Here is an 11968-nt window from a genome sequence, read left to right as displayed (position 1 = left end):
AACAGGATATAAGCACATACATGGTGGAAGCTTCTGGAAAAGCTTTTACTCTCCTGAAAGGACAGGTACACCAGGCACTGCCCTCTTCCCCCAGCTTCCAATGTAAATATATACTCTGGATCTGTGGCAGCCACACTGCAACCATAAGGAAAAGGCCAAGAAATCACTTGTTCTGACTAATACCAGCAACGGATGAAAAGTATGGTTTTAAAACTGTGTCAAGATTGTTTAAGCAACTGGTCAGGAGGAAAATCTTTGCTAAAGCTTAACATCAATTTAAATATATTTAGAAACTACATTAGAAAATATATTTAAATATATTTAAAAATCTTTTATTAAACAATTTATTTTGGGGTTACACTGCAAATAAAGTTTTCTGATTTAGCTAATTAAAATTAACAGATCAATATGTATGCCTGTCTAAATGGTGATACTAAGTTCAAAACCAATTGCTCCTCACACCTAGCTTGCCTAGTCCTATCAGTAGGGGTACAAAGACACATAAACCAACAGATAAATTATATATTACATGTTTATTAAGGGTACCACTTTTATGTAAAATTTACATTTTATGAAAAAATCAAAAATATTTACAAAATTGTGTAAGATAGATTTGCATTGTTCTAATTACAACTCAAAGTAGTAAATAACATTTCTTAAAAACTCACATTTGTTAGAGTTCTGTGTTTACAAATTCTTGGTTAAAGAGGCAGCTACAAAGTTTATCACTATACATAAGCAAGAACCAGCTTGCTAAATACATTTCCCATTGAAAATCTACTGGTCTTTTTTACACCATTAGTGGATTTAAATGAAAAACAAAAATCAATATAAACTCATATGGCTTCAAAATTGTAACCTGTGCCTAATACAAATGTAGGTATCAACACTTGGTATGAAGACTGTGGTAATTAAGAAAGTGCAGAAGTTTAACCATTTCACTAATTTGTAATTGTCAGGTAATACTTGATTTAAAAACAAACATGGTGAGTGTAATGGTGTCTGAAGTCCAATAATAACGTATTAACTGCCCATTAGAAGAGCCCGATTACAAAGCAGTTACATTTAAGATTTCAGTAAGGGGCTGTAATTGGCATTTAAAAGAACACAATATAAGAGTTAGCAATTCTCATTTCACTCACTGTGTAGTAAAGATGAACATTTCAGCAAATTGTCTTAATGTGCTGCTTTAGTCAAATCTAAATTTAGAATTGGGCTAACACTGAATATATGTAAAAAGCACATATTGTGTTACATGTATTGCTAGTAAGTAGATTTTCTGCTGTATTTAGTAGAGCAAGACATTACATAAGTGTCTAGTAGTAGGGGTTTTATGTTCCGTAAAGCTTAACAGAATAATTAGTGGTTTTATATAAATTATCATATGTAACACAATTTATCACTTCTACGTAAAATGCAGGACACTGGCATTTATCCTTATAAATAAAACTTTCATTTGTAAATCATGAAACTGTCCAAAATATTTTAAGTCCTTCAATTAATCAGGATTTGCTATAAAGTTAGGTTTTTTACTACTTAATAAGTAATTAATAAAGAAATGCTTAACCCAATCCATCACTTCAAATAATCTCCACATTTCTAGCAGGTGGCAGTTATATAATAAAAACATACAAATGGGTAATTTTCCCAACTGTTGAAATGAAAAAAAGGCAGTACTTCTCCAATGTCAAAACTAAAGTTTCTTAAATGTGTTCCTCACAAAATAAGAAATTCATGCTCACAACACGTTCAGTAACATATATAAATTTCCAATGATAAAAAGAATGAAGGGAAGTTCCAAGCTGAGAAATAAAACAGCAGTTACCAATTAATCATTAATCAGTTTTTCAATATCTCCTTTATGATTTACATACTCAGGTGGAATAACTGAAGGTAACGTTTTCCCCCTGCAAACATATGCCCTTGGGGATATTTCTCTTTCGAGTGGCTATAGTATATCACTGAAAAAGTGAGCCACAGTGTTAAAGTACAAATTATCCTTTAGTTACTCTGAATTTCCTTCCCAACTAAGGCCAAAGGTATTTACACAAATGGCAATTATGTTGTAAAAATGCTTGACCACCCTAAGACAGAAGAGAAGATCCAGACTGCCAGGGGAAAAAAAGTGAGGCACGTTAATGAACACAAACTGGATAGGCACATTTCTGGCTTTTGTTATTGTTTTAAAAGGCACACATTATGTAATCCATATAAAAATAAATTAAATCTACAGCATTAATTCTTAAAAACAATCACAAATTCTATAAAGTTAACTAACTGCAGAAGTAAATTTCTCTGCTGTCTTTTGCAAGCTTATTTTAAAAACATTGCACTTGAGAATTAAAAAAATCATACAAAACACCATTTACACTTTATTAATGTTTATATGAGAATCAAATTATACATTTTTTGCATACGCCTTGGACTCTGGTCTGATTACTTTATGGCACATAACTCAATTTGAGCATTCTAAATTAACATTATCCAAAACTTACAAGTCACGTTCTGTGTGACTCCATTCAATATCAAACTCAGGAAATTTCAAAGCTATCTCTGACTCTAAAAATTTATGGAAAGCTGAATTATTTTGTGCTTGCTCTCCTGAAATTTTAGGCCTGATAATACACTACTACTGAACATAGACACTGAAGATAATGTAAAATTTCAGCCTAGGAAAACTTCATTTTACTGAGAATCTCAACAAATGTGCTTCTGGAATATGGCAGTTGATCATTAACAGTGTTGAAAATCATTTCAGTGCTATTGCTTTTGATGACCCACTTCAAAAGTGCAACTTAATGTTTGTAATCAGTTCTCAAATATGTGTACGTTCAAAGACCTAATTCAAGCTCATAGTGTTGGAAAGAATAGACAACACAGGATGGCAAGCCTGTACTTCTCTCGAGCCAACCAGGGTCCCAGGTCCATCAACAATCTGCCAGGTATCGTCCTGAAAAACACCAAGCAGACCCCTGAAATTACACCTTCACATGAACTCAAAGGAGGACCTTTTCACTGCGGGTACAGATACATAAACTCAGTTCCCACCTGCTGTTGACAATACATTAGAAACAGATCACAGGGGGCACCTGGGTGGCTCAGTTGGTTAAAGCCTCTGCCTTTGGCTCAGGTCATGATCCCAGGATCCTGGGATCGAGCCCCGCATCAGGCTTTCTGCTCAGCAGGGAGCCTGCTTCCTTTCCTCTCTCTCTGCCTGTCTCTCTGCCTGCTTGTGATCTCTGTCTGTCAAATAAATAAATAAAATCTTTAAAAAAAAAAAAAAGAAACAGATCACAGGTGTCCGTCCGGCTGTCCGGACCATGATTACTCTCTCCCAGGTGTGTCTCTACCTAGCACTTTGTACAAAGGTCAAAGAACAAAGTTTCCATGACTTTAGATTATAAACTGCTTGACAGTTTATTAAACAGTTGCTTAGAAAACTACTCTTCAAATATAAATGTTTCCCGGGTACGTTAAAAACTTAAAATCTCCCAACTTACCAGTGGCAAACCGCTTCTTTACTAAGGAAAGCCTATAGCCAGTGCCTACAAGTTCAATATCTACTCCTGAGAGGGTATTTCCCTCGCAGAGGAATTGCACTGCAAGTGTAGTGGGTTTACTAGGTCCTTCTGAAAGATCAAATTTTGCTCTGAGGGACCCAGAACCTACAAGGCAAAGAATAAAATAACTTAAATAGGGCAACATAAAATTGAGAGAAAAAACAAATGAAGATGATGAACTACGTCCTATGCCAAATTCATAAAATGTATACAGTAAACAAACCATTGTTTCCAAAGCAGACTTTATTCAATGAGTCTTAATTAATTTAATCCCTACTTCTCTCTAACTTAATAGTAAGCACCCTAGTAGATTCCTACTGAGATTCAATGTGCTACAGACACATGCTAAAGTCAGTCAAAAGAGAAAAAGGAAGTCCATGAGGGCAGTTCAGAGGGAACCCTAGAAGGAGTATGAGAAGGAATAAAGTCAAAAGGAAATGACAGCCAACTACCATATTATATGGGGGTGGGAGAGGTAAGGAAGGACAGGTAAGATTGGGAAAGCTGTACCAACATCATTATTTTCTACTCCGCTTCTTAAAATTTAACTGGTCTATCATGCCAAATTCAGCTGACCTTTAAACATGGGTTTGAATTATGTGGGTCCACTTAAAGATGGACTTTTTCCCCCATCAGTACAGTACTGTAAATGGATTTTCTCTTCCAATTTTCTTAACATTCTCTTTGATTTAGCTTACTTTGTTTTGACAATACAGTATATAATACACAGAACAGTATGTACTCAACTATTATCAGTAGAGCTTCTGGTCAACAGAAGACTATTACTAATAGTTTCGGGGGGAGTCAAAGTTATACGTGGATTTTTGACTATACAGTGCCGCCAGGACAGGTGGGGTGCAGAGGGTTAGGCACTCCTCACCTCTGCATTGGTCAACGGTCAACTAGGTAGTTCTGAGATGTTTTCTTTTCAATATAACCATTTATTCAACATACCTCAGTCTAATCATATGCCACAAATTGTAAACCAAATAATTATGAAGACTGTGACAGATGCTGTAAAAGAGCTCTCATGAGCTATGGGCACAGAAGCACATAAAATGATGGTGAAGATGACAATGTGAATTGCAGGCAGAGGTAACTAGAGGTACAGAGATGGGAGACCTGAGAGAGCACAGTGCCTTTAAGGGACCTGCATACATCACAGAAGAGCTGGAGAACAGGATGGAAGAGTGGCAGAAGGTAAGACTAGAGTGATAGAAGGAATAAGCTCGAAGTATCTTTATAATTCACCGTAAGAAATAATCCTAGGGAGCCACTAAAGATAAGACAAAAACATTTCAGATTAGTATCTCACAAGGGGAGAGAAATACAAGATACAAGGTAGGGCAACTATCTAAAAGCCAATAAGACAGTGTAGGACTCCGTGACAGTTGATTAAACAGGGGATCTCAACTTGGCTAAGGGAAAGGAAAAAGTAAATGCATTTGAAACATATTTCAGTGTTGGGAGTCAAAAAAGGGGGAAAGGAGATGGAATTGGTAGGTAGCAGGAGCAACATTCTAGGATTCCCTGCACAGAAGCTGAACACCATGGAAATCTGAAGGAAGATACCATAACCCCGATCCAGCCCACAGGGCTGGGCGTGATGGCACAGATCAGCTGGGGGGTGAACTGCTGCCTAATTCTTAAATGCTGTCCAAATCCTCCTTAAACTTTTACAATTCTTTTGAGAGGCAATTCGATTCTGTGAAAGTTCTACTATAGGCCAAGAGGAGCCACCTTGGCAGTCCTCAAACTTGAGAATTATTTCCTGTCCCTCTTCTGGGCATAGAGCCAGAAGAGAAACATATTCCTATTTTACAGTATTCTAATTTGTATATTTCTTTTTAAAGGCTGACTAACCAAATCAGAACCACATTTAAAGATTTTTCCATTTCTTTACATACACTGATACCTGAAGAGCAGAGGCAGACTATTAAAATACTTGGTTAGAAAATCTGTATCTTATTTTTGAAGGAACAATTTCCCTTGTTAGTACTTAAAATAGTAGAGTTTCATTAAATAGGGAAAAAATATATGTCCTCTTTTCCCTGCTAATTGGTCGTAAGCCCTCAATTTAAATAGGATTTCTGGTTTACTTCTAGTTTTAGCTAGGAATTTCAAATTTGTCTCCCCAGAAGCCATACTGTTTGTGTAAAAGTCAGCACCACTGGCATCTGAAAATAGGCAAATTTCAAGTACCAAACAGCAACAAAGTAACTAAATCATCTTGGTTATTTCAGCAAACACATATTTCTCTAGTTGAGGTCTGATTCAGCATGGTATGTATAAATAAATAGCCACTATAACTATATGACTACATAAAACTATGTTTTATGCTTAAAATGTTCAAAGAAAAAAAACCGTAAGCAAAATTGGGAAAGCTTAAAAAAAAAACAAAAAACCCCTACTTAACAGGAAAAGTTATTGAAGGTTAATTAGACATTCAAAGGAGAGCAGGAGAATTTTCTTAACTTTAAGACAAAATCAGAATAATTAAAGACTTGATGGTCCTGGAAATTATATTCTAAATTGACTTAGGGGAGACACTAGGGTGACCAGCTAGCAGATTTTTCCTTTGCATTCTGAACACAAACAGGTGGAGACTTGGTAGGAGTAAGCAATTAACTTGTTTCTCCTTAAAATAATAAGCAGAGAAGTAAAAGCTGTTGATGGTTGGTTTGACTAAGGTGATACGACAAGGAAACATTGTCTTAAGAAGGTGGGAAGGCAAACAAAGGGGATTTTTAAAGTCTGGAACCTTTTGCATGATTTCTGGGAAGCCAGAAGGACCCCAATAACAGAATGACCTCAAGGGTGCTGAAAGAATTTCAGTTAGTTAACAGGTTACCCAGCAGAATAGATTAGGAATAGAATAGGTTCTATTAATAGATAGGTTCTGCTTGAAAACACCTAATGAAGTAAATTGAAAGTTATCCTGTGAGCACATGCCCTTAGACAGTTTTTATAAAGGTTATGGCAAAACAAATGCTTTTTCTTATAGAGATAAGCATATTCTATCTTGGGGGGGCGGAGGGAGATGTGTTCCAAATTTCAACTAGTCCACTCTTATTTAAGGCATTAACTTCCACCTAGTGGTCAATTCTAGAACTGAAGGCAAGAAAATCCAAGAGAAAGCTTTCCATAGAAACACCTAAAAAATCCATTTTCAGGGGTCCTACGTTATAAACAAAAAAAGCATACACACACTTACCTCCATTTTCTGATTTCTCTGAAATACCAGACAGTTTCCAAAAGGCTTTCATCTGTTCTGCATTCCTATAAGAACAAGTATCTTCAGATTAGGTGTCCAGCACAGTGCCTTACAAATGGATGGGCAGTCAATAAATAAATGTATTTTAAATATTTCACCAGGGGACACCTGGGTGGCTCAGTGAGTTAAAGCCTCTGCCTTCGGCTCAGGTCATGATCTCAGGGTCCTGGGATCGAGCTCCGCATTGGGCTCTCTGCTCAGCAGGGAGCCTGCTTCCCCCCACCACCCCCTGCCTGTCTCTTTGCCTACTTGTGATCTCTGTCAAACAAGTAAATAAAATCTTTTTAAAAATAAATAAATAAATATTTCACCAGAACAACTAGAGGGCTAAATTTACTTTTAGTATTACCTGGTGAAGATGCGTTTATGATATAATGCTATATCTTAATGGAAATTTACTAAATTACAAAATTCTTCTGGTCAGAGAAAGTAAAACTGGATAAGTGATTCAGTACCTTCCTTACTAAAGAAGAAGAAAATTTTATTAAACAGTGAAGCAAACAGAATGTTAGAACCTCTGCTCATATTAAAAAAGGGAACAAGAGGGTGCCTGGGTGGCTCAGTTGAACAACCGCCTGATCCTGGAGTCCTGGGATCGAGTCCCACATTGGGCTCCCGGCTCCTGGGGATGTCTGCTTCTCCCTCCGACCTTCTCCCCTCTCATGCTCTCTCTCACTGTCTCTCTCTCAAATAAATAAAATCCTAAAAGTTGGGGGATAAGAGGAAGTTAAGAGATGAGAGTTACTAAACTAGTAAGACAGGTGTTCTTACAGATATGCTAGATGCTGTATTTAACCCTGCAAAATAATTATCCAAGGTTAAGCAATTTGCCTAAGGGTAAAGTTGTACTGAATCATTCAAGTCCAGGTGGGACAGCAAACGCACTTTTGGATTGAGATTTACAGTGATCTAATAGGATGAACAGCCTCTTTCATACACACCATGGTTTCCATGGTAAAATACACTAAAACTTTTCAAACTTCCAAGACAACTTTGAGAACTTAGGTTCTAGAAGCTGGGACTTGCAGCAGAAATTTATCAGGAATTCAGAAATCTAAAATTTACCATATCGCAGGGGGAAGGGACTGCATGTTTGTGACTCCTCCATCCACAGGTACCACCACCTGTATGTTGGAAAGCACACTTGGTGCCACCATAGCTTCTGGGTTGTACTTATAATCCACTCTAAGATCTGTGGTGCCAGCACTGCATTTCCAGTAGGTTGCAAGATTTAGAGGAGTAGACTGAATACCATTTGATGATACCTTTGAAGAGAAAAAATAACAAAGCTTTTTACCCAAAAAGTAAATAAGCCATGCTTATGACATGTATATATGAACACAAGAGGTCTCGGAATCAAAAATAATGATGGAAATATTCCTAGGCAGAATAAATCAGGCTCATCTCCAAGGATTAAGAGCCACTATCCAAGTGTGGATCTAGGACTATCTACATCAAAATATACATTATGCTTGTGCTAAATACACATTCCTGGGGAAGGGGATGGGACTCCCTTTTTTTCCCCCCTCATTTCTTTCATGAGTACTTTATAGTTTTCTGAGTACAGATCCTTTGTCTCTTTGGTTAGGCTAAGATTTCTAGGTATCTTATGGTTTTGGGTGCAACTGTAAATGGGATCGACTCCTTAATTTCTCTTTCTTCTGTCTTATTGTTGGTGTACAGAAATGCAACTGATTTCTGTGCATCAATTTTATATCCTGACACTTTACTGAACTCCTGTAGGCGTCCTTGCAGTTTTGGAGTGGAGTCTTCTGGGTTTTCCACATAAAGTATCCTATCATCGGGCGCCTGGGTGGCTCAGTGGGTTAAGCCGCTGCCTTCGGCTCAGGTCATGGTCTCAGGGTCCTGGGATCGAGTCCCACATCGGGCTCTCTGCTCAGCGAGAAGCCTGCTTCCCTCTCTCTCTCTCTGCCTGCCTCTCCATCTACTTGTGATCTCTCTCTGTCAAATAAATAAATAAAAAAAAAATCTTTAAAAAAAAAAAAGTATCCTATCATCTATGTATGTAACTTTTGAGTATCTCTCTATATCTAACATAGAATTTTAAGATTCCTTATAAATTAAAAGAATTTAAATTGAAATAAGATAAATCATGCAATACTCCAAGTCGAGAATCAGAATACTTCCAACTCCGTGTTTAATTTTAATCACATGACCCACAGTAAATGGTGCAATTCTTTTCCATTCTTTAGCTCCTTGCTCAAAATAACTCCTTTTTAATGAGACCTACCCTGATCACCCTGTCTAAATGTACACTATTACATTTTCTTTCTTCCTTATTCTGTACACTTTGCCTTTTCTCGATAACCTATATTATTATCTACTTACTACATAAACTATCTTCCTTGCTATTCCTGGTAAACAGGCACTGAATAATAGTTACAGAATTAATAATAATGAATACTTGGGATAAACTTTAAGCCCACTTAAGTGGCAGCACTTTTTAAAGTTATGTATTTCTTAGAAACACAAGCCATTTTAATATAACTATTCTATTAAAAATTCAGATAGTATGGGGGCAAGGAGTGGTGCCTGTGTGGCTCAGTTGGTCAGGCATCTATCTGCCTTTGATTCAGGTCGTGATCTCAGGGTCCTAGCATCAAGTGCTGCATAGGGCTCCCTGCTCAACGGGAGGTCTGCTTCTCCCTCTCCACCCCTCCCCCTGCCCTGCTTGTGCTCATTCTAAGAAACACAATCTTTTTAAAAAAATTCAGATAGTATAGAAGTATATGAAATAGAAAACGTATCCCTTAACATTCTTACTCCCAATTGTTAACACTGTGGTGCATGTCCTTAAACACACTTGGTAGGCATGAATACATGAATCTCATTCTTTTTAAAGGCTGTATCAATCTCTTCTGTAGATGTGTATGTAACTGACTTCCATAAAATGCACTGAGTATCTTTTGTAACTTCGCTTTTTGCCCATTTGTGAAGAACTGATTTCTTGAGGTGGAATTGCTGAATTAAAGGTTCAACTAACTATTCAGGGCACCTGAGTGGCACAGCTGTTTACGCATCAGACTCTTAGTTTCAGCTCAGGTTGTGATCTCAGGATCTTGAGATGGAGGTTCCATGTTGGGTTCTGCACTCAGGATGGAGTCTGCTTGAGATTTCTCTTTCTCTCCCTCTGCCCTGCCTGCTCATGCTTTCTCTCTAAATAATTCTTTAAAAATTCAACTATTCAGCAATATAATCAGTTAATCAGTTTGATTAACTTATACACCTTCTAACAAGTGGTCCCACCTCTTTTAATAGAGCATCTTGCCCATTTTTGTCAATTAATGGGCTAAAAACCGGTATCTCACTGTTGTCTTACTATTCATTGCTCTGGGGGCGCCTTTGTGGCTCCATCGGTTAAGTAGCTGCCTTTGGCTCATGTTCCCAGAGTCTTGGGATTGAGCCCCACATCTGGCTCTCTGCTCGGTGGGGAGCCTGCTTCTCCCTCTCCCTCTGCCTGCTGCTCCACCTGCTTGTGTGCTCATTCTCTCAAATAAATAAATAAAATCTTTAAAAAAAACCTATTTAAAAAATATTAATTGCTTTGATTACTACTGACATGGAGCATCTTCTGTAAGTTACCTATCTATTGAGTTAATCACCTTTACTTACTAATTTATACAGTTTACAGTAAGCCTTTGGTCTTTCTTATAAAGACTTTTCCGTCAGATTAAATAAGGATTCTGACTATGCAGCCATCAAAAGAAATGAAATCTTGCCATTTGCGATGATGTGGATGGAACTAGAGGGTATTATGCTGAGCGAAATAAGTCAATCAGAGAAAGACAATTATCATATGATCTCCCTCATATGAGGAAGCTGAGATGCAACCTGGGCGGTTTGGGGATTTAGGCAAAGAATAAATTAATCAAGATGGGATTAGGAGGGAGACAAACCATAAGAGACTCTTAATCTCTCAAAACAAACTGAGTGTTGCGGGGGGTGGGTGGGGGGGTGGGGTAGGGAGAGGGTGGTTGGGTTATGGACACTGGGGAAGGTTGTGCTATGGTGAGTGCTGTAAGTGTGTAAATCTGGCGATTCACAGACCTGTACCCCTGGGGCTAATAATACATTATATATTAATAAAAATATTTAAAAATATATAAAAATAAATACGGATTCTGTTTAAGAACTTGTTTTAACAAAAGGAGTTTATATACACTAATTTATTTGTTGTCAAAGATCTCACTCTCATTCCACGGCCTCTGGGTTTTATATTACTCTTAGGTCTTAACATTTCAAGATCAAAATATGTAAAATATATGGAATTATATACACACACCTGCATATATACCCATAGATTTATATTCACCCATGATTTATTTTAGTAACTTTATGGTTTCATCTGTTACTATTATTGGTACACGGAGATTTTATTTTGTTTAAAGGTATGGAGTTAGGGATTCAGTGAATTTTTTCCCAAATCTCCAGCCAGATGCCCCAGTACCATTTACTGAAAAAAAAAAACAAAAAACAAACAAAAAAAAACAAACCCCCATCATTTCCACATTGCCTTGAAATGCTAATTTGTCAAATAAATAGTTTCCCATTTATTCCTGGATTCATTTCTAGACATACTGTTCCTTTGATCTGGCCCTCTATTCTGCCAGTTCCAAACTACTATAAATACTGACACCTTAAAAAAGTTTACCCATTAAAACTCAAACTTATTACTCCACATTATCATTTAAGACATTTTACTGATTATTCCAGGCTTTATTCTTCCAGAGGACCTGAAAATGACTGTCATGTTTCCAAACACCCTATACATAGACACTTCTACTGGGTGTCTGAGCAGGATTACATTAAATTTGTAAGTTATTTTAGAAACATCTAAGCTGTTTACAACTTGACTCTTCATCTAAATAAAGTACTCCTTTATAATTATATTCAACTCAGTAGAGATTGTTAGTTTTTTTCCTAATTATTTTTATTGTCGTGTTCACTGTGGCTACAGGAAAGGATAGTGTAACAGACTTTTAAAAGAATTTTTATTGTGATATATTGACATGAATTTCAGGTGGACAACATAAAGATTCAGTATCTGTATACACTGCAAAATAATTATTTTTTTCTCATGAGGAGGAGTATTAAGATCTACCCTCTTATTGGG

General features: G+C 36.9%; 1 protein-coding gene across 1 annotated transcript in view; it reads right to left on the bottom strand.

Annotated features, from left to right (window-relative positions):
* Positions 1–514: 514 nt before the first annotated feature.
* FCHO2 (FCH and mu domain containing endocytic adaptor 2) overlaps positions 515–11968 on the bottom strand; it is a 169438-nt gene continuing 157984 nt past the window's right edge. The window contains exons 22-25 of the mRNA XM_047729321.1: positions 7900–8099; positions 6775–6839; positions 3501–3665; positions 515–2950 (exon numbers count right to left, since the gene is read on the bottom strand). Coding sequence (XP_047585277.1) covers positions 2928–2950; positions 3501–3665; positions 6775–6839; positions 7900–8099 — 453 coding nt within the window. The 3' untranslated portion in view covers positions 515–2927. The remainder of the gene's footprint in view (positions 2951–3500; positions 3666–6774; positions 6840–7899; positions 8100–11968) is intronic.

Source organism: Lutra lutra, chromosome 5 (assembly GCF_902655055.1).
Source record: "Lutra lutra chromosome 5, mLutLut1.2, whole genome shotgun sequence".
NCBI classification, from domain to species: domain Eukaryota; kingdom Metazoa; phylum Chordata; class Mammalia; order Carnivora; family Mustelidae; genus Lutra; species Lutra lutra.
The sequence above is the reverse complement of the archived record's forward strand: the minus strand, read 5'-3'. Positions and strand labels throughout refer to the sequence as shown.